The 24,031-nt window shown below is 43.4% G+C and overlaps 1 protein-coding gene and 1 long non-coding RNA gene across 8 annotated transcripts in view; one reads left to right on the plus strand and one right to left on the minus strand.

Moving 5' to 3' along the window:
* Positions 1–805: 805 nt before the first annotated feature.
* NR3C2 (nuclear receptor subfamily 3 group C member 2) overlaps positions 806–24,031 on the minus strand; it is a 286,816-nt gene continuing 263,590 nt past the window's right edge. For all 7 annotated transcript variants that reach the window (XM_045576264.1, XM_045576263.1, XM_045576265.1 and 4 more), the window contains 2 exons: positions 20,342–20,499; positions 806–3,461 (listed from right to left, as the gene is read on the minus strand). In XM_045576264.1, the coding sequence (XP_045432220.1) occupies positions 3,306–3,461; positions 20,342–20,499 (314 nt within the window). In that variant the 3' untranslated portion in view covers positions 806–3,305. The remainder of the gene's footprint in view (positions 3,462–20,341; positions 20,500–24,031) is intronic.
* Positions 16,141–22,790, plus strand: LOC123651737. Its single transcript, XR_006740615.1, has 2 exons — positions 16,141–16,851; positions 20,806–22,790. It is a non-coding gene; the product is annotated as an uncharacterized LOC123651737 (long non-coding RNA).

Genomic DNA, 24,031 nt, shown 5'->3' on the forward strand with positions numbered 1-24,031 from the left:
CCATTCATGGTACATGGCCTGTATGAATGTAATATTGTCAACTTTTCGACAGTATTGTTACCGCACCTTTTCTATGTTTAGATACACAAATACCTAACATTGTGTTGCAGTTATCTATAGTATTCAGTACAGTAACATGCTGCGCAGGTTTGTAGCCCAGGAGCTCGGGTGTGTAGCAGGCTACCACGTCTAGGTCTGTGTGAGCGCTGTTAATGTCCCCACAATGACGACATTGCATGACGATGCAGTTCTCAGACGTATCCCCATAGCTGTGTGTGGCTATGCTTTAATTTACCTTGTGGGGAAAAATGTTTTCTCGTTTTAAAAGGAGCTGATAACTGCTTACTGCTCTCCTGAGTTTCATATTAACGAGCAGAATTGAGGAAAGTCTATAAGGAGTCTGAGAAACATCATGGCCAGCGGGGACCTGAGTCTTCCTGGAGGAAGACCTCTGAAGTCAGACTGGGCACCTGGTCTACTCACGTGAGTCTCTAGAATGAACAGCCTTTCATGTAGTTGTCAAGATAAATGAGGCGATGTGTAGATACAGTGGTTAGCAGTAATCATACTTTTATAGGGCATTTTAGCGGGCCAAATATTAAGAAACAAGGCATCTAATCAGTCCCCAAAGAGTATAATTAACACGTGGCTAACGCAGGTCTCTAACATGGTGGGGAAACACCAAAAACCTGATACCCCATCTTGGGTGTAGGCAGAAGCACATGTGATCAAAGTTTAGGAGGACACAAAATCCAGATGTTCCTATAGACATTCAAATGAACTGTTTCCCAAACAACAGGTGATTAAGTAAAGGATTTATTGTAATCTGCTTACAGTCCTTTGCAAAGACAGACATATGTTTTTGCATAAAGATATAAATTGCTTCATTTTTAAACTAATTTAGTGTGTTTTCTTTTTAATTATATGAAGAAGTTCTGGTGAATTATGAATTGTACCAAACCGAGATTCTTAAGAGCAATATGGTACAAAAATAAGAGCAGACAGACAATTTGGATCGGGACAGGCATTCAGCAGTGGATTTAGAATATGGCTTTGCTGTTGAACCAAGCAAAGTTACCTGGAGACACACAAACAGCCAGGACAGCCATGAACATGAGAAGCCGGCGCAGACCACCTCCATCTCAAACCTGGTTACGTCAGAATTCTGACTGCGTAAAAAGTAAGTCTGAGCTGAGAGCTGCTCGTGTAAGCAGTTTCTTTTCTAGAAACTCCCACTCTGCATGTGGTGCATCTTTCCTTTCCGAGGGTGGCTTTCATATTGCTGTGCATGTTAAGTTAGCTGTGTTTAAAGATCTGCCTATAAATTAAATTCCTGAAATTGCAAATGATGTAAGAAAAACTCCCTCCGAGTGCAACTTTCACAGGCTTCCCCTTGCATAAGGCAGGTGTTGTTGGAAAGACAGGGTAATGTTGCCTGCACAGTGAACCCTGGAGAAAAGGGTGGGTCCAACGCTGCCTTCTCCTGGCCGTGGGCTTCTCCAGCTACCGCTTGTAGGTTTTGGAAAATATTGTGATTTCACTGAGTACCTGATGATTATCATCACTTTTAAAGATTGATTTGGCCTCTAGTCAAAGTAGTTTATTTAGTGCAATCGTATTGCTAAGTGTCCCCAAAGACAGATGTTTGTGATTTGGGGCAAGAGAAAAGCCGTAAAATGCATCAGTGCCAAACAGATTAATGAATTACAAATTTTAGTGCCACTGTCTTGCTTATATGATCTGTAGTGTTTCCCCCCCAAAACTGTTTTATGTATAAAATGTATTGTTAAAACCTACCTTTTAAAAATCTAAAAACCCTCTAATGATGTCGCGGTCTCCACGCTGCTCTGACCGTGCCCGGCGTGCATCTTTCTCGGTGTGTCCTGCAAACCTGCGTGTTCCCGTGACCCGTGCTAGGAGTGCCAACACCCTTTCCTAAGACCAGACGTGAACATGTCACCTTTCACAGGTGGAGCGAGAGCATGGGATTTCTATTCCCACCGGAGAAGTCGTGTTTCTCTAAAACAGGATGGGACTGTGCTCGCCCAGCCCTTGCGTGTCACAGGCTCTCACCAGCAGCCGGTTCTGCTTCTCGAGGACCGAGGAACCCAGTGACGCATTCAAGGCCCTGCGGACCCCGCAGCCCGCGGCCGGAATACATGCTCAGGTCCCACGAGCACCCCCGCGGGAGACCAGAGACAAAACGAAGGTACAGACAACGTAGAAAGGCTTAAGGACAACCCAAGAGGTTTCAGTGTGGTTATTTACAACAGAGACTGGAAAGTGGTAAATCAGAGGTGAAGCTAAAAAAGGCACAGCTCTCCCTTTCTTAAATACACTGTAAACGGTTCATTAGGCATGCAGAGCATCTCACTTTACAAAAAGAAATTTTTTTTTACCTTGTTTAGACAAAGATAGTACTTAAATAGTCTCCAGCAAAATAGAATTCTTTCAAAAATACTTTCCCATTCTTCCTATTAACCATTGAAGTTTTTTTGTGTGTCTTTTTTTTTTCTTCTCATTTACAAAAGTTCCTTATACCATATATAACTCAGGTCCTTCACAATTTATACATACAGTAATGTACAGCACAGCAAAAGACTGCAAAAAATTATCTGTAAAGCCAACACAATAGATACTAGGAATCGAAACTGAGGCATTTGTTTGAACGTCTTATCCATTCTAATTAACCAGTGGACACTGGGGGTGGGGGGGGTGGGACACACGCCAGTGATGCGGAGGGACGCGGGCGAGTGCGAGCCAGAGGGGGGGCGCTCTCCCCCTCGCGTGCTCTGTTATGACACAACGGAATCTGTATAGGGTTTTTTCTTTTTGTTTTTTTTTTTTTAAATAACAAAAGAATATTAATGCCCCATATAGCCTATATGTTGTATGTGCAAACCAAGGGTAAGCTTGAAAAAGTTCATTAGTCCTTGAACCCTTTTAAAACAAGCGGCTGATAACCAGAAACTACATGGCATAGTTAAAACCTCCATCTGTTAAAGTATCAAAATCAGAGAGTTATTGACTAGATATGGCTTTTCATCCAGAGGAACGTGTTTCTAAGCGCTGGGGACTGGAGAGGGGAAGAGTCCTTCAGAGTGTAGACTGTCCGGGTCTTGCCAAATCCATGTCTTAACTTCTAACCTGGCCCCAAACCCTTAGCATGACCTTAAACTCCAGAGACTGCTGCACGAGGGCGGCTCCGCCATCACCTGCTAGAAATAACGATCTCTCGGGTCCTTCGTGGGTGCGGAACGACACAGGGGAACTTAAGGCAAAGTCCTTCTGCGGCAGCGAGTCCCTCACTTCCTGTGGAAGTAGAGTGGCTTGGCGTTCCCGGACTCCACCTTCGGCAGCTGGTCACTGATGATCTCCACCAGCATCGCGGGGAACTCCACCTTCAGGGCCTGGGACTCCCGGAAGGTATAGAAGCAGAATTCCAACAAATCACTCACCAGCTGCAACACAGAGAAGGGGGCGTGACACAGGTCAGACTTGTGTCCCTGTCCCCGCAGCATTCTGCACTATATAACGCGTGTCAGATCCCAGAGCCACGTTCAGAAATCCAGCCGGGAGATCTTAGTACGTCACCTGTCCTGCGGGAGGAAGGGGGGTGCTCGCGTCACCGGGCACGTTGTATGCCTTCGTGTGAAACAAATCCCGCCACGAGCCGAGTACCTGCTCAGGATTAAGTGGATCGGTGGCAACGGGGACAGGAACCAGGATCAAAGTGGCTGGATCACTGAATTGCTGCCCTCAGATTCTCACGTGTGATCGGGTGGGGCGAGTACAAGCGTGTGTCTCTGGGTGATGGGCCTTCCCAAGACTGTATGGTGGGCTGGGGCTGGAGGGGCAGGTGCCCAGGACAGTGAGGGTCAAGGTAGAGCTCCTGAGCTGGCAGGGGCCATGCCCCCTCTAGGCCTGGCTTAGCCCCTCATCCTTTCTTTACTCCCCCTCCCCTTGTCCTCCCTCCTTCAGGCTTTCTGTCCTCAGCTGGTGGCAGACTTAGACTTCTCAGTTACTTTTTTCATTTGCCCCCAGCTTTTTTTTTTTTTTTTTTTTTTTTAATATTTTATTGATTTTTTTTACAGAAAGGAAGGGAGAGATAGACAGAAACAACGATGAGAGAGAAAACCATCGATCAGCTGCCTTCTGCACACCCACTACTTTGGATGTGCCTGCACCCAAGGTACATGCCCTTGACTGGAATTGAACCCCTTCAGTCCGCAGGCCGATGCTCTATCCACTGAGCCAAACCGGTCTTAGCATGCCTCCAGCTTTTGAGCTATGCAATGTTATGCTTGGCATAGAGCATTATAGAAGTTTAAGCTGTACCATAGGTTGATGCGATACTTATATATTGCAAAATGATTAGCCAAAACCTGCATGATGTCACATAATTACCATTTCTTTTTTGTGGTGTAAGTCCTTAAGATATACCGTGTGACAAGCTATAATCACCATGCTGTACATTCGATCCCCAGAACGTATTCCTCTGATAACTAGAAATTTGTCCTCTTTGACCAACATTTCTTTCCCCCATCCCCTGGTAACCACTGACCTACTCTGTTTCTATGAGTCTGGCTTTTTTAGATTCTGCAGGAAAGTGAGATTAATACAATATTTGTCTACTTCTGGATTATCTCAGTATAATGCCTGCTCTCAAGGTCCATCCATATTGTCACAAATGGCAGGATTTCTCTTCTGCACAGCTGTGCAATATTCAATGTGAGGGCATCTACTGCATCTCCATGCATTTGCCCACTGTCATCCTCGCTCCATTGCAGGCGGATTTTAAGTAAAAGCATTAAGGACAACTCTGATGTCCCCTCGCCCATCCAGCCATTTTCCCTCCTCTGTCACTCAAGGACCTTCTCAGTCTCCTGGGTCTGAACCACTTTTGTGAAGTAAAGAAACAGCAACCACAAATGCAGTAGAGCATTCTATGGTTGTTCTTCTGTTTACTAGGAATATCATTTCACATCACAATGTACACATTCTGATTTTTTTTTTTCTAGTTAACTAGGCTTTTGGTCATTTCCCTCTGTGGTAAAGCAGGCAATACTAATCCATGTCAGAAAAGCAATTCTTATGAAAACACGTCTGTCATTTTCCCTCAGGTTTTTTTTTAAAACTCGAATAGCGAGCCTTAATTGCATGGGACAGTAAATGAGTGTGTGGCAAAGGCCTTCACTGCACACCGGAAGTCGAGAAGATGTCACTGGGAAAGATACCTGCTCTGCTGGAGGCTGCGGAGTGCCGTTCCCTAGGCAGGTGCCGAAGACGGTGACGCAGTAAGTGCTCTGTGGCCTCTGGGCGTGGGGGCCGGAGAAGCTGGGAAATAGCACAAGCCTCCATCCCCATCCGCTCTGGGCACGTTCACTCACATGCTTGCTCTGTGAATGTGATGCCTCAGTTTCCACATATAAACAGGGTGAGGAGAGCACCTGCTTTCTAGGGTGCCTTCTCTTTAAATCAGAGGCCAAGATGCTCTGCTGGGGTGGAGCCTCTTTAATGCTGCCCTCCTACTGGCTCCTCACTCCTTCCACCGTTTATCTCCACGGACAGTTTACCAAACCTGCTCAGGCATCTTACTGGAACTTGGTCCCCCTTCTATAAAGTGAAGGGGCAGGAGGACTTTGTTTTCTGCTTTCCCAAGAAAAAAAGATTCTCAAAACAGAATCGGGATGGCAAGTTTCTCAATTGAGGTGGCGGGCCAGTGGTTGTGAAAGCTACAGCCTCCCGGGCCTCCTCCTCCCCACATGGTGCCACACCTTTCAGTGGGGGACAGCGGAGAGCCCTGCAGCTTGGGGTGAGCAAAGGCGGGGTCCCTCGGGACTTCAGAACAGGGGGAAGCTCTGTGCAGACCAACTGCCATCTTAAACAGGCGAGAGCCGTGCTGATTCACACACACTCAGATGCAGGCAGAATAAATCAGTTCTCACCGCGAGGCAGTGTGCATGGAGCGCCTCTGTGCCTGCTCATGGGCACAGGGCCCGGCCTTCTCAGCGCCTCTGTCTCTGACTGTGACACTTGCATTCCCAGGAGGAGCAGAGAAACCCAGAAGGGGCAGGCCTGGAGCTCGGCTGTGTTCCTCGCAGGTTGGCTGGGAACAAGGGTCCCGGTCACTACTCCCTCACTGTGCATCTGACCTGGAGCTGCCATTTCTACCACCTCTGCTCCTGTTTCCAGTCAGGAGCGGATGGATACCCAGGGCTCCTGTTTATAGTGAGTGCAGAGGGAGGGGTGGCGAGGCCTGGAGCACACCCGGGGGAGAGGGCCCTGTCACCACCACACACACTCAGAAAAGAGCTCATCCTCAGGGTGGCTGCTTTGGACGACCACCGGGCCTGGGGACACGGCTGAAGCCCTCTGCAGGCCAGGAGTCACCTGTGACAGCCAAAGGCATGTGCCCCCAGTCACCGGGTGAGAACATTCCTGACCCGCTAAAGATGCTGGGGGATGGCAGTTCCAGGCCTCCAGCCCCCCTGGAAGCTGTGGCTGAAGGTGGTCAGCCTGTGAGGTCAGACTAGGCCCTAAGAACTGGGACACTGACCAGCCAGAATGGACTGTGCACCAAACGGCTGTCACGGCGGGCACAGTGTCTAACCCTCATGCTGTCTCCCAGGTGACACCCCGGAGCAATGAGCGGCATGTGCAGAGGAGCCCAGCAGGGGGGGCGCCTGCCCGGAGGAGCCAGAAAACCACGGCAGACAGGTACAGTGCACACGTCGTCACTGGACACGCTCTCAAGATCAGAGTTGGCAGAGTGAGGCTGTAGTCAGACCCTGCAAGATGGCTGTGCATCTCTAAACCTCCACAGATAGTTCCTGCTTACACCCAAACCACGGTTTCCCCTGCAGTGTCAGAAACCACCAGGGCAGGGCAAGGAGATTCAGGCCCCTGCCCCCACCCTGTTGTAGGGGGAAAGGCAGACTTCTCACAGGCCACTTTAAAATTGAATCACTCCAGCTGAAACCGGTTTGGCTTAATGGATAGAGCGTCGGCTTGGGGACTGAAAGGTCCCGGGTTCGATTCCGGTCAAGGGCATGTACCTTGGTTGCGGGCATATCCCCAGTAGGGGGTGTGCAAGAGGCGGCTGATCGATGACTCTCTCTCATCTATGTTTCTGACTCTCTCCCTTCCTCTCTATACAAAATCAATAAAATATATTTTTAAAATTGAATCACTCCAGGTCCACAGCATGCACAGCCATGCATAGTCCAGAAGTTTTCTTGGACACTCCATTAGCATGGAATAATTTTTCAAAAATGTCTCTTCAAATGATAGTTTTGGCTTTTTCTACAGGTTTCCCAGGCTCTTCCTTTCACAGAGCCCCACTCCCTGCAGTCATCTCCCGCCCCCAGGATACTTGGAATCTTGGCCTGAGGACCCTTGCTCTCCTCTGTACTCAGATGTCATTTTTTGTCTTTCTGATTACTTGACAGTTAAAGCCAGGTGACACCCTCCTTTTCTATCCTGTGGTTTCCACCTGCTGCTGGTGTCGCTTTGCACATCTGCAGCTCCTCAGGTGGCCTGCAAGCTCCTTGAAGACAGGAAGTACGATGCAGCCACACAGCCCCTGGGAGAGGCCTTCCTGCGAGCTCTGGGCAGCCCTGGCTCCTGCCTTTCTCTGACTGTAAGTGGCCAGTATGCTTTTTCAGAGCAGCCTGTTGCCGGTATTAATCAACGAACAACAACAAAACCTGGCTGATGTAAGTGGCACCTGCATTTCAGCGGCCTGAGTAAACAGCGCACACCTCAATCTGTGAAGCTACCCGCTTCCATCTTTTCCCATCAGTTCGATGCCCTTCGACTTGTTTACGTTGGGTTTCAATGTGAGATTGTATGCATCCCACCTTTGCTGTCAGAGGGACTGGGGTCCAAGGGACGTCACGGCTACAAGGACCAAAACTCTGCCCTGCGGCCTGTCAGCATGAACCTCTAATTGCAGTGAGACAAACAGCCAGGCCAGCCGTCTCGTCACTGATTCCCACTAGCTTTCCTGGTGACGCCAGACTAGATGGAGAGGTAAGAATCCAACATGAGGAGGAATAAGAGACAGTTTTGTGCAGTGACTTTTCATTCTGTACAAAATGCATCTGCTGGGATCACAGAAGTTTAGCTCGATGCTCAGCATTTCTCTGTCCGCTGGGCAACAGCTGCCAGAAGCAGATGAGCCGGCAAGGTCAGAGCGAGAGCAAGGGCCTTGAGCGGCGCCCACGCATGGCCTCTTGGTTCCCCTGCAGGTGGGCCTGGCGCTGGGGCTGGAAGGTTACTGAACCACTAGGTGGGACAAGCACCTGGCGGATCACTCCCTCCAGAAAGCAGGCCCACTTGTTTTCAATTGTGTGCTCCCTTCTCCCAAGTTACTGCTGACTCCAGAGCTTCCACCTGAGTAGGATCAAGCTTTATTTGCTTGAAATAAGCCGGGGGGGGGGGGGGGGGGGGGGAAGGTTTGAAGCTTTGTTTACAAAGATCAGAATTCTAGGCAGCTACAGGATGGGGTTAGGGCCAGATACAGAACTTCAACTCCATACCGTCACAGGAAGAGCAATAGTTATATATTCCAGTTGTTCCCAGGATAGGTGTGAACACTGGAAAGTGTCCTGCAGCGATTACAAAGGAGCCAGGGCTTCATTCAAGACCCTCGACCTCCACGCAGCACAGGCCAGTGAGGACGGTGCACAGTCTGGTGGGTTAGCCTGCTGAGGTCTGGCTGGTGCTCTCAATAAGACGTGACAGTTACATGGAGATGCCACCCTTCACTTGTGGATCCCTCTGCAAACCCAGCTCACCCTGCTCTGTGCTCAGGAGCTGAAGGCCTTCTGGATGTGACCAAGTAAAAAATGATCAAAAGATACCCTCAGGAGTGACAGTGGCATAAGATGGTTCACCCTGTTTGTCCCCAATTCAACAAACAGGGAAGCGTCCTGCCACCTGTGCACCCAGCAGAGCAGCGAACCTGGAGAGTGCTGGTTTGGGCAGATACTCAAGAAGGAAACGGCAGAGGTCTATCTGGCCTTCCCCAGGGGAAATTCCAGCGTGCCATCGGAGCAAAAGTCAAACGAATTTAAATGCCGCAGAGACGGCAAGAACTTGACTAGCAAACCCCCAGCCACAATGCACTGGATGATCTGCCCAGTGGAGCGCTGGAGAAGTCTCTTTCTCTGCAGTGGCACCCAGAGTGCTGAGGCGGGAACTCCATGGTCAGGAGGCGGCAGGAGACTGGGAAAGAAGCACCCAAAGGCATTACAGGGACAAGGCACCCAAAGGCATTACAGGGACAAGGCTGCTGCTGACTGCTCAGCAGGAAGTCTACCGAGGAACTGCTGGGAGCACCACACCTGGAGGATCCCTTTGTTTCCGCAGGCACACCTGATGCTCCAGTTCTGCACTTCCCCCCACTCTGTGTCCACTTCCAAGTGTGGAGGCAAGAACAAGACCCAGTAGGGAGGGCCCTCAGAGAACAGGCCGGGGTCTATGGGCAAGAGAGAAACCACAAACTTGAACTATAGCACCACTACTATGGAAACAAAGAGGTTTCTTGCCAGCAGTAAGAACCAGAGGCATAAAAGCTTAAGGATTATTCCACAAGAGAGAGTAAGACCAGAGTGACATATGGAGGTACCTCCCCCCACCCCCCAACCAAGCATCTATGAACAATACTCATTGAGGTGTCTGCTACTTCAAATGAGAAAGCAGCAACGCAAAACTACAAACATCATTCAAAATCAAGGAAATCTCTCCACTGAAAGGTAATCCTCTACCATCTGTGTTCAAAGGCACAGCATTTTGTGACCTTGCTGATAAAGATTTCAAAATCCCTGTTTTGAAGAAACTCGAGGAACTAAAGAAAGCTCAAAGACAATTCAATGAAATAATGAAAAAGAACCAAGTAGAAGTTATGTAGCCAATAAACTCAGTGAATGAAATGAAAAAAATGCAATAGCATGCATATACATATATATATATATACATATATATACATATATATACATATATATATACATATATATATATATATATAGAAGGGTAGAGCACAGAATAAGTGAGTTAAAAAACAGGAATTGTGAAATAACCTCATTAGAGGAGAACAAAGAAAACATAATAAAGCTTACATGGCCTGTGGGGTTTCATCAAAACAACAAGGAATAGAATATATCCCCCGTCTTCTTCTGGAAAGAACTAACCCAACTTGGGAAATGAATTGAGCACCCTATTATACCAATGCATAGAGAGCTTGTCCAAAACATATTGTAATGAAACAATCCTGGGGGAAAATATTATAACCTACAGTTGAGCTGTCATTGGAACTCTGCAGACCAGGAGAGAGTGGAGTTAGATATTCCAATGTTGAAAGAAAAAATGCCAGCAAGTATACTGTATCTGGAAAAATTATCCTTCAGCTATCAAAGAGAAATAACTTTCCTGGAAAAACAAAAGCTGAGACAATTCATCACCACTCGACCTGCCTTTCAAGAAATTCAAGCTGAAATGCACAGATGCTAAAGTATGCAACACATTGGTAAAGGTAAATAAACAAACTTAGAAACCCCAAATTCTGTAATAGGATGTGTGTTACCCACTTAACTACAATAAAAATTTCAAAGGGAAAGAATATTAAAAAATAGTCACAGCTACTGTAATTTGCTAAGCACATAATACAAAGAGGTAAATAATGACATCAAAGATATAAAAGGGTGAAGCTTTTCTAGATGATTGAACTTAAATTTCTGTCAGCTTAAGTTTAATCCAGGAGATGTCTTATGTAACCACAAAGCCAAAACCTAGAGTAGGTGCACAAAAGATAAAGAAAACGGAAACAAAGCATACCACCACAGAAAGACAACAACTTATGAAGGCAGGCTAGCATGGAGGGAAAAGGAATAATGCAAATGCAAAACAACCAAAGCACAATAAGATGGCATTTGTAAATCCTCACTTACCACTAACACTCTAAATCTAAATGGACTGAATAATAATAATAAAAAAAGAACCAACACTACAGGTATATATTGCCTACAAGAGACTCACTTCAGCTTTAAGGACATCCATAGGATCCAAGTGAAGGAATGGAATAAGACATTACATGAGCCGAAACCGGTTTGGCTCAGTGGATAGAGCGTCGGCCTGCAGACTAAAAGGTCCCAGGTTCGATTCCGGTCAAGGACATGTACATTGGTTGCAGGCACATCCCTCATAGGAGGTGTGCAGGAGGCAGCTGGTCGATGTATCTCTCTCATTGATGTTTCTAGCTCTCTATCCCTCTCTCTTCCTCTCTGTAAAAAAATCAATAAAATATATTTAAAAAAAAGACATTCCCTGGAAGGTGAGGTAAATATACTTAGACAAACTTTAACCCAAAACTGGTAATAAGAGACAAAGATGGCCAGTATATAATAGTGAAGAGGACAATTCATCAAGAAAATGAATTCAAAGCAATCATATGTAACAGATCTGAGAGAAATAGACAGTATTGTAATAGTTGGGGACTTTAATACCTCACTTTCATCCAGACAGCACATCAACAAGGAGACATTGAACTTGAACAATACATTAGTCCAAATGGACCTAACAGATATGTATAGAATCCAAAAGGAGAATACACTTTCTTTTCAAGTACATCACAGCACTCTCCATGATAGAACATATAATAGGAACTAAAAGAAGTCTTAGTAAAATTAAAAAAAAAAAAGATGTAAACTACAGAAAACATCTTTTCTGGCCACAACGGTATGAAACTAGAAACCAACAAAAGGAAAGCTGGAAAATCTACATACATGTGGAAATTAAACATAACTTCTGAACAATCAGCTGGTCAAGGAAGACATCTAAAAACAAATGAAAGCACAACATACCAAACCATGGAATGCTGCAAAAGCAATTCTGAGAGGGGATTTTATAGTGATAAGTGCATATATTAAGAAATAGAAAGGTCTCACATAAACAGCCTAACTTTACACCTTCAGAACTAGAAAAGAACAAATTAAACCTAAATTTAGTAGAAGGAAGGAAATAGAAAGATCAGAGTAGGAACAAAATAAATAGATACCTGAAAGAAACAAATCTTTGACTAGACCATGGGGGGAAAAAGACAAGATCAGAAATGAAAGAAGAGATATTACAACTGATACTTACAGAAATGCAAAGGATCGTAAGAGACTAGTATGAAAAGTGAGAAGCTAACAAATTGGATAACTTCTAAGAAATGGATAAATTCTTAATGAACAACATAAACTGATGTGCAGAAATAGAATCAGAGTCATTGAAGCATCAAACAGACTGTCCAACCAACAAAGGAAGGCAGGGGCTGAGGGGGGTAAGAGATTAACCAAAAGACTTGTATGCAAGCATATGAGCATAACCAATGGACACAGGCAGCTGGGGAGTGGTCAATGGGGGGAAAAGGAGACTTATGTAATACTTTAAAAAAACAAAGAATTAAATAAAAGAAATGGATAAATTTCTAAAAATATGCCAAGACCTAACTAGGAAAAAAATAGAAAATCTGAACAGACCAGTAATGAGATTCAATCGATATTCACAACCCTAAGACCAGGTGGCTCCACTGGTGAATTCTACTAAACATTTAAAGAATAAGTAACATCAATCCTTTCCAAACTCTTCCAAAAAAAATGAAGGGAACATGTCAAAACTCATATGAGGCCAGCATTACCCTGATACCAAAGCCAAGTAAGGCACAAAAGCAAATTCAACTAGTAGGGCTACGTTAAAATGAAAGCTTCTATGTAGCAAAAGAAACAACAAAATAATGAAAAGGCAATGTACAGAATGGGAGAAAATATTTGCAAACTACATATTAGTGAAGAGGTGAATATTCAAAATGTATAATGAACTCATATCTCACTAACGAATAATCCAATTAAAAAATAGAGGAATATTTTCCCAAAGAAGATATACAGATGGCCAACAGATACATGAACAGATGCTTAACGTTTCTAATCATCCAGGAAGTGCAAGTCAAAACCACAATGTGGTATCACCTCATACCTGTTAAAATGGCTGCCATCAAGATAAGAAATAAGTGTTGGTAAGGATGTGGCAAAATAGAATCCTTGTGCACTGGTGGGGGAATGTAAATTGGTTCAGCCATTATGAAAAATAGAGATTCCTAACAATATTACAAATTGACTGAAGCACTGTATGATCCAGCAACTCCACTCTTGGGTCTGTATCCAAAGGAAATGAACACAGGATATTCAAGAGATAGCTGCACTACCATGTTCATTACACTACCATGTTCATTACGTTATTCGCAGTAGCCAAGGCATAGAGACAACCTAAGTATCCATAAGTAGAATACTATTCAGCCAAGAGAAAGAACATTTGCAACAACATGGATGGACTGAAAGGCTATTATGATGAGAGAAGTCAGACAGGAAAAGACAACAATATGATAGCACTTACATGATATGTGGAATTGAAAAAAAAACAAACTCATAAAAACCACAGAATGGTAGTTACCAGGGGCTAGGGAATGAGGAGATGTTGAAGGTAGAACCTTGCAAACAAGTTCTAGGTTTACAGACAACAGTACTGTATTATCATCTGTAGAGATGCTAAGAAACTAGATCTTACTTGTTCCACCACCAAAAAGAAAAGATAATTAAGTGATAGAGATGCTATAGTGGTAATCATATTGCAATATATAATTGTATCTAAGCAAGACGTTATACACCTTGAATGTACATGCTTTATATGTCAATTATATCTCAATAAAGGAAGTTACCATCAGAAAAATATCCAAGAAGACTAGTAGTTTTCAAACATTCACCAAAAGACATTTCATAGCCCAAAGCTTAACAGGTGAGCTATGCTAGTGTGTCAGCGAAATCTGAGGCCTTTATAAGCCTGTGGGAAGCTTAGCAGGATGCTTGGGAGCTCTGGGATAGCACAGTCACCATCGAGAAGGGGGCATCTTTGGTTGATTCCCCATTTTAAAAAGGCCGCCCTCCTCTGCCAAGGACCAGACTGCATGGGCAGGGAACATCTGGACTCAACAGGGCGGGGCTGTGAGCTCTGCCTGCAAATTCTAGGTAAGGGGAACCTCAGTGAGTGGCCAAAGCCATGGCTCCAGGCCAGAAGCATACCTTTGTTTCACAGAGAGACTGCCTGAGGGAGTGGCTCTGGGCTGAGAGGAGGGTGCTACTCAACATCTCATGAAAAACCAAGGGCATCTCCACCCATTAGCATCTAATTATCTGAGATGTCACATTTTAATTTCTTCTTCACCATTTTTATAATACATTAAAAAAACTAGTATCCGGTCAGCGGTGAATATTTAATCTCAAAAGTATGTTGTTTGGATGCTGTGCTAAGCAAGATGGGTTCATTTCCCTTCCGATTTTTTTTTGTACTCAAATTTATTTAATTCCTACTCTCTGTAAATTCCCTTGTATTACAAGCCTCGTTCTAGATTGCAGCCCTGCCTTCTTGTGAATAAGGTCTATTGTATGTGTGAAAACACAAAGAAAAATGACACAAAGGAGGAGAAGAAAGTAGAGCTTCAGGATAAAGGGATAATTAGAACATGGCTGCACGAAGGAATTGTAATGAAAGGGTTGTGTTTGAAATGCATTGGCATGTTACTGTATATAGAAGTATGAACTTTTCTTCCCAATTTTGTTTTCAATATTTCCTAGATCCTTCTTACAAATGCACACCACACCAAGCAACATAAAAATCTAAACCAATTCATGTTCCTAAGTTACCAACTTTAATATCAGGTTTAGTCAAGATTGAGCAGTTAAATCCTTCTTTCAGGCACAAACAGAAGAGGAACATGCAACAACCAGGGGCAGCCACACTGGCGAAGGGCAGCTTCTGCTGACCCAAGGCCCTGACACCAAGGTGATCTAGATTCCTCCCGTGGTTCGATGATGCCATGGAATGAATTGGTTGGCAGGCCAAATCTGGCCCAATAATTGTTTTTGTACACTTTTAAATGGTTGGGGGAGCGGGGGGAATCAAAAGAATATTTTGTGACGTGGAAATTATATAAAATAGTTTTACTGGGACACAGCCATGCTCACTCATTTAGAGATTATTAATGGTTGCTTTTTAGACTACAAGGGCAGGCCACGTTATTGAGATAAGAATCACAGAACCTACAGTACTTACGATGTGGCCTTTTAGGGAAAAGCTTCTGCTGGCTCCTGGATCAGGAGGCAAGCCATGGACTTGGTGACAATTTAAGGGAAAATAGATTTTGGGTGTTTATTAAAATATATAAATCAAGTATGTCTCCTGATTTCAGAAATATTAAATGTGAAAAATAAGTCTGTGAGTCAGGAGATATGGCACCAGCTAGATCTGGCTTTCCAAATATTACGCAGATTCTCTGAGCCTTTAGGAAATGCTTTCGGGAAAAGCCTTGTACCGGGGCTGAGCTAGGTAAGGGGGTGGTCTAGCTTATAGGCTCTAGAATCTCCATCACTTACGCCTTCCATTTCTGACTGCCCTCAGGAGCCATTTCCTTTTGTTCCTATAGTCCCTGCAGATCATACCCATGTACAGCTGACTCTCATTGTCCACAAAGTCATTGGGAACAGTGAATTCCAAACACTGAACCTTCACTCCTAGGGAAAATATGGAGTTAGGTTCCTATGACATTTTCATAAAATCTCTATTTAACCTTATTTTATGTGTGTTTCTCTTTAAAGACTCCTTATTTAATGTACATTCCTTAACATTAAACTCACATTCTACAGCACCATACCTCATACTGAATGAAGCTTACTGAACACTTATTTTCTCCATGAAGCACATCACAGCCTCCTGCCTTAAGAACACAAGACAGTGTATGAGCACTACATTTGGGACAACTTTAAATAGCAAAATCACTAACAAAAATGCAAGAAATGTGTTATCAAGTAGATCATGAAAAGCACACTCATTTATGAGCTGAAACAAGAAGGGAGAATTTCACCTTGTTTGACCTTCATTGGGAACATGCACTTCAGGTGACTCAGTTTATTACTCTGCTCATGCCTGTGAAAGTGCTGAGAGTATTGATTTGGGGGGGTGGGAATTGCAAGTATTTTAAATGTTTTAGTTAATCCTCACCTGAAGACATTTTTCCATTGTCTTTTGAGAGAGAGTAGGAGGGAGGGAGAGAAACACACATAGATTGGATTGGTTGCCTCCCGCATGCACAGTTGCCTGGGATCAATGCCCTTAACTGGGAATTGAACCTGTGATCCTCGAGTGTATTGGTCATGCTCTAACTCTTGAGCATCACTGACAGGGCTGAAGGATACAATTTTAACTACTGGGCAAACTCAAAAATACAGAATCTGCGAATAATACTTGACTGTGTGAACCTATATACACTTTCTAGTTCCTTTAACCATGACCTTGAACAACTGGCATCTTCAATGTCAGTCATTTCATATGATCTGCCCTAGTCCAAAATGGCACTGATAATAACATTCCTCTTTTCTGTTGCTTAACGAAGTCTCTGTCCCTTAGGATATTTTTTCACTATTTTTGTTTTAAATTAGACCTGAGGTTTAAGGCTCCTTGCGAGTGTGTGGACCAGTCTCCAGTTTCCTTCTATTGGACACCCTGCTCCACTGAGGCTTCTGCCTTCCACCCCTGCAACTTCCATGGACACATCTGCACGGGCCACCAGTGGTGCTGCTTCCACTTTACTTAGTGGAACCCCTTGTTCAAAGCGTATGAAGGACCTCAAGATGGAGACAGCGGAACAGGAAGCAAGAGTGAGACCCTTCAGTGTGTGGGATGCCAAAATGACACCTCACCTACCAGCAGCCCAGGAGCTAACCAGGTGCAGGGCTGGCTGTGCACAGATGCCTCTCACAGGTGCTGCGTCCTCTCCATGCCTGCCTTCTGCTCCCGCCTCCCTTAGGAATCAGGGAAAATGCACTTAATCACTCCCTGCCTTAATTCTTTTCTCCATGAAAGGGGAAAAAAGGGAGTAAATATTTATTATTATTCCTCTTTTATTGAGAAAGGAATTAAGATGAGGTGGTGAAGTGTAAATAGTAATATTTACTCATCCTTACCACATGGAGATATTAGGAGGATTTAATGATGGGACTTAGGAAGAAAGGCACTAGGTAAACCCAAGGCATTACATGGTTATTTTGTATTGTAAGAAGAGGGATTTAGGCAGCATAAGAGGGAGGGATTTATGGACACAGGTGTTAGACAATGAGAAAGTTTTCCAAAATCTTCCCCTAGATAATATTTCAGATTATAGAGAGATTCCTGTGTGTCAGGTTAGATTTAGACGTGATTCTCAATGAGCGAGCTTCCAGGACCCTCAATGCTTCTTTCCACGGGATAATTATTTTCCCCCCACAAAGCTCACCCTGTGGCATAAATCCCAAAGGTTCAGGTGGGAATGGAATGCACAATTCCTTTATACCTCCCCAGACAAGGCCAGGCCCTAGTTCCTCCCCAGCATTCTCATAGAAAGTTATTCTCTGACAGATTTGAAAAACTGAACAATGAATGGCACATGTTCTGTAGATGTGCAGCGTACGAAACATTCATTAATAATGAAGTCAAAGAAGTTATAAGAAAAACACTTTTTACACTCTAAATAAATTGCAATCAGAGACAACTGGAATCCATAACTGGCAAAATTTAAAGAAATAAACTACTGACTTACAAGTTCAGAAGAGAAGACTTTGACACCCAAACAAACAAAAGTCATGAAATGGGAGAAAATGTTTGAAGTCATATATTAGATAAGGAGTTAGTATCCAGAACATATATAAAAACAAAAATATGGATTCAGAACTTGAGTAGACAATTCTCCAAAGATGACATAAACTCATGTGTTCAATAAACACATGAGAAGATACTGACTACCACAAATCATTAGGGAAATGCAAACCAGTGTGATGCCAACTTACTACCCACAAGGAGGGCCACTAACAGCAGTTAACACTTGCAATGCAAAAATACATCCACCCCTGGAAGCCTGATCACAGCTGCTTTCTTTAAAACTTTTTTTTTTCTTTTTTTTTGGGGGGGGGGGGGTAAGAAATAGATGCTCAGAGGGCTTATGATTCATTAAAGTTGCTGACCAATTCAGATATAACTGCTAGCCTGTTCTTTTGGAGAATGCTGTTGTCACTCCCCCTGGCACAGTTCTGCCAACATGTGTGTGCACCGTGTACATGAGATCTATGGACATGTGCCCTGAAGGGTGGCCTGGTATGCTGCTTTCTAAAGCAGCACTTAGATTTCCATCCACAGGGTTCCTATTTGTAGGAACAAACACTCTTTCCAGAAGGTGGGCAGGACTCATTCTGCACACAGAGCCTGTCCTCCTGCAGCTCTTTGTTCCCTGGAAGAGAATCTGCAAATGCTGACTCACTGATTCCCTCTAATGAAAAGCCGGAGGCAGCCTCAGGTCTGGGTAAGCACGAATGTTAGAAAGGTCCCTCTAGGCTTACAATGCATTTTTCAATGTTCCGTCTGGAATAGGAATATAAATAGAACTTTCAAGATGCTCCTGTTAGGCTATTTCTAAGAGCAAACAGTTTTTATAATTTAAAATAAAGGCTTTAGAATTAAAATGATTCCCCAAAGAGGATTCTCTTTCCAGACAAATGGAGTAGGAAGGACTGACTTTACCTGCCACCAGAAACAACCAAAACTCAGAAAAAAAAAAATGCTTTTCAAGCTACATATCAGTAGAGGACAACAATCTCGAGGTGAAAATCCAGGATCAAAGCTTTGTGACGCTGGCTTAGACTAGGATTCCTTAGATACAATACCAAAACATGGCTCATAAAAGAAAAAATAATAAATTGGGCTTCATTCAGATGGAAAACTTATCTTCCAATAACATTGCTAAAAGAATTAAAAGAGAAGCATAGACTGCAAATCATATATCTTACAAAGGAATTCTACCTAGATGTAGGAAGAACTCTCAAAACTCAACATTCTTATTAAAAACAAGCAATTCTCCCCCCCCCCCCCCATGAGCCAAAGGGCTGAACAGACACTCTACCAAAGACACAAAGACGGTAAATAAGCACATGATAAGATCATTCATCACCAGGGAAATGCAAATTAAAACCACCACCACACAGTTATTGCGATAGCTACAACTAGGAAGACTAATCTTACCGAGTGTTAGCAAGGATGTGGAGCAATACGAACTCACTTGTCAAAGGAAAGCACAATTAATTGTACAATGACTCTGGGAAAGAGTTTGGCAGTCTCCAAAAAAATGGGAACACATTGCCTATATGACCCAGGCATTCCACTACTAGCGATTCACCCAAGAAAAAGAGAATGATGTCCATTTCAGGACTTGCACATACATACAAAAACTTCAGAGAAGGCAAAGGACAATCTGATAGGCAACGGGTCTTCCATGCAAAATACTGCAAAGTGACATTCTTTTATCAAAGAACCTGCAGAGAGAGAACGTTCCACTGGCATAAACAGATTTCTAAAGGATGAGCCATTAGTTCAAAAGAAATATTAATATTGGTCGTTAAGCCTGCAACATTTTCCTCAACAGAGAAATATCTGAAGATGAATTTCTTATGCAAATCCATGGGTTGTGCTTGGGTGATACAGTTTACCCCCAAATAAGTATGAAAACCTCATAAACATGAAGAACTAAATTAGCATGACTGCATACAACTTACCTTTTTTTTTTTTTGAGCCAAAATTGGAGAAGACGCTTACAAAGTAAAACAAGAAGCACATTTTAAATGACATAAAGCAAGAGATTCAAATCAATATTTTGTAGAAACCTCTAACCAATACCTCAGCTGCATATATAACTGGTTAAGTTAGAAGAAACAATCTCAGAATTTGCTTTCTGTATTTACATTAAGACAAGAAAGAACAGTGAATATAGGATTCAAAATTTGGCAAAGGTTGAGATGATCCACGCTGGCCCTGGACCACTAATAATGTTTTTAGAAGGTTGGGTTATTAGATTAACAGTTGTAGAAGATGGTCCTATGCAATGTGAAAGCAAACAGTCTACTAACCAAACATTCCCTAAATTGCATGCAGAAACGTGAAACTTGACCCGACCCTGGGCCGGGACCCGGGTTCTGCCCTGGTGGCACATGTTCCTCCAGTCCTACTCCCAGGGAAAGCCACACCATGGGCTTGAAAGGAGGTTTGTTACAAACGTGATCTGGAGGAAAATTTCCTTCCTGGTCATCTCTCACCTCCTGCTGCCTCCCACTAGATAACAGACCTTCCTCTTCCCAAGTCCTGAGAACTTTCTCAACTCTCCTACTTCATTTGGTGAACAGTGTGTGGTGGTTGACCCTTCATTGAAGAGGCATCACAGGGCCATACTCACATCATGCATGGAGTCCAGAAGCTTGGTCAGTTGATAGAACCTCTGCCAACTCTGCCCAGAATTGTTGGGACACTTGGTTACCATCTTCCTCAGCTCTTTGATGTAATTTGTCCTCATTTCTTCAAATGCAGCTTGGCTTTTGAGGCCATCCTTTGGAACTGTGTTTAAGGAGAACAGAAACGTAAAACCCCAGGATGGAAAACAGCTTTCACATCTCAGCAGTTAAATGGCCTAGGATATTTTGAGATGGTTAGGTTCCCACTTTTAGATTGATACTGAATCTCAATTAATTGTATTTATTAGTAAATATGGCAGTTATCTTGGTAACTATTGTACACATACATACACAAAAGAATAATAACTGCTATTTATCAGGAGCATGTTATTAAACATTTTGCGCCTATCAGCTTACTTATTCTTGACGTCAGTCTTATGACAACCATTATATTACTCTTATTTTACAGATGAGGAAACTAAGGACCAGAGGTTTAAACACGTGTCCAAGGACACAGAAAACGGGAGAGAAGAGATATAAACCTAGCTTGGTCTGTTTCCAAAGCCTGACTCTTAACCACAATGCTTCATGGCCTTGTGGCTTGTCATCAAAGTGTTTTATGAATCCTGACTTGCCAACACCTCTGAGGAAGGAAAACATACTTTGATTTTCCAGAACAACTGGAAGAGCCACAGACAATCTAAACTGGAGCTAGAATTAGAAAGCAATGTTTTCATATTCAAGTTCAAATATCAAAGACACTTGGGGGAACTGGCCATCTACCCATGGGAGACTGTGTATACAAAGAAGCACTTTCCATTCTCTTTGCTCCAGATCACATGACAATGAGGCAATGTCATGTGACCTCCCAGATAACCTGATGGGGTGGAGGATGTGTGTGTGTGTGTAGTGGCAGGAAAATCTAAAACTTAGAAACAGAAAATAGCATGTTCATCTTTATCTTTGGTAAGGTAGAAAATGAAGGATTATGTTTTCTTTTATGTAGTGACTAGCTGACATTAACATTCTGAGTTGGAAACTGCTCTTAATTACACAGCACATTTATTGCTTTATCCTAACTGCTATACATGATAATTGACAGGGTCATGAGCACTTCAGAATGGCTAAGCATGTTTCTGAATAGTATGTGCAACCCTGGAAGCCAGGAATGCCACTGTTTGTAATTAAGCCTGTGCTTTTCTATAAAGATATGGATTATCTTGAAAAATTAACTTCACATATTAATAATTCTTCCCCTTGAGTTGAATTGGTAAGGCTTTTGATTTGTCTATTTTTGTGGGGGGAAATAAGTCTCTAATAGCAACTGCACAAATTCCTGAGGCTTTCACAGTATTAGTTGTGGTTTTAAATATTTGACATTCACATTAAAAATGAAAACCATCCGTTACATAACTTTTTTTCTTTAAAATTAAAAACTTGTTTTAAAAGTATAAAAATACTAAAAAAAAAAAAAAAAAAAAGGATGGTAATAACCAGGATGTTAATATTAAAGCCATATATCTGTTTTAACCAAAATTTTTAGGTTCACATAAAACTTTCTAAAAGAAACGGAAAGTTTGCACATAACAGCCTATACTTCTCATCCATGTATTAACTTTTGAAGCTATGACATTTTATGGAGTAAACTTTTGTTTTTCAATTTAGAAATATTTATGTGTGTCATCCAATACATTAAAATTTTGCCTAAAATTAGAATAAGTGAATACATTTCACAAATGTATTTCAATACTATTTGGCACAAAATAGAAGATTAAGTAAAGACCTTCATATTTCTGATAGCTGTGTTATCAGAAGTTCTCAAAATATGAACAACCTGTGTCAAATTTTACTTATACATTATTGAAGTGGTTGAAATATAATGTACCAATTTTACGGACAGATATTTTAGAAGCTGAAACAAACCCACAAATAAAGAGAACTTGAGCAAAACCTCAGGTTTTGGAGGTCTGTCCAGATTTTGTGAATTTACTTATTAAGCATCATGGCTGCTGGAAATCGTCCAGAACCTACGGGGCTGCAGAAGAGCAGAGACTACGGGCGGAAGGAAGTCCGCCTGCTCTCCTCTGCGAGCAGAAGGAGCACAGAACTCTTGCTGTCATTGCTAAACAGTCTCCTGATTCGCTGGACATACGGGGTGCAACAATCTTAAGAAGAAGGATGCGTAGGCATTCCACAGATCTGCAAATGAGCAAACTAAAGCCCACAGTTCCTGTGGTTCATAAAATTCTTGTTCTATTTGCTTTTCCTGCATCTATAAAAAATCAGAAATGAAAGTACTGAGCTCCTTGGAAGCTAATACATCAACCTGGACAGCTTCACAATCATATCAGAGTTGATGACAGGCTGGCTGATTAAATGTGCAGGGATGGGCAAATAGGTTACAGTTGTTCAAATGGAAAAATACCAATTAATAAATAATAATACAAGGACAAACTTTTGTGTACTCAAAACTTACTTTTGCCCACTCCTGTATGTAAAAGAGTCAGATACCAATTAAGATTGAGTAGTCAAAATTTATAAATAATTAGAATCACATGAATTTTTAGGAAAAATATTTCATTTAAATTTTCTATTATCTCATATGTGTGCATATTTAAGACGCGTTTCTAATCAGGGATGGTTAATGGCAAAGATTGGAAAGAGGAATGAGATCACTGATTTGAGTATCAGCTTCCAAGGTTACATTCCAGGGAGTGCAGGAGTAGGGACAAAGAGCTTGGATACTGCCTGGCTGGCAGATGAGGGTCTGAATGTAAACAGAGAGGGACGGTGGGGCCTGTGGCAAAGGAGAGAACATGCCCAGGCTCTGGCGATAACATTCTATGAAAGTAAGACAAAAGGCCAAAAGCAACCTAAAAATCCTGCCCCGCCAAACAAAACAGCTGTGAGGTGCCAGGCTGCTGTGGCCCCCTCTGCGGAGTCCACTCGGCCCACACACAGCCCGCTGTCCCTGAGGCCGTCAGGCGCCACGAGCTAACTGCAGGCCTCACTCCCTGCTCCTGGGACAGTGGGGGCAGCTCTGGGCATGAAGTCCACGGTCCTGGGTGAGTCCTGACTCACAGACGGCACTGAACAAATAACTGTGCCTGTTCTGTCAACTCCAGCACTGGGCTGTCAATCTCATTAGATAACAGAAAACTGCCAGGTGCTGAACGTGTGGATTCTTACGCGTGGTCACCACTACATCCCTGCTCCTGCTGGACCTGTCTGAGGCTCCCTCTTCCGCAGGCCCAGTCGCTCTTGGCTGGAAATACAACTCTTCCAGACCACTGTGTCCTCCTTACCTTGGCTACTGATGCCCTTTTCCTCCAAATGACTCTGCTGCTAACAGCCCTTCCCAGCCTGATTCACTGGCCATGGAAGGGCGGGAAGCCACAGCTGGTCGGTCACTCAACAACTCCAACTCCTCTGAGGTCCACGCCACTCGCCCTGGCGTCGTTGGCATCCAGAACATGTCTTGAGTTACCTCAGTGGCCATAGCATGTGGTGGAGGGATTACCTCTCCAGACAGTGGGTCTCCTGCAGCCATTCTTAGTCTGCCCCTCATCCTCAGATTCCTTCCCTGTTGGAACATGCCTATGCCCTTGTCCAAGGAAAAGGTGCTCCCTGTCTTTGCCAAGGCTAATCCTGACCTGTCTCTTCTGGCATCTTATGCCATCAACTCCTACTTGGTT

The sequence above is a fragment of the Pipistrellus kuhlii genome, unplaced genomic scaffold (assembly GCF_014108245.1).
Source record: "Pipistrellus kuhlii isolate mPipKuh1 unplaced genomic scaffold, mPipKuh1.p scaffold_m20_p_8, whole genome shotgun sequence".
Classification (NCBI taxonomy): Eukaryota; Metazoa; Chordata; class Mammalia; order Chiroptera; family Vespertilionidae; genus Pipistrellus; species Pipistrellus kuhlii.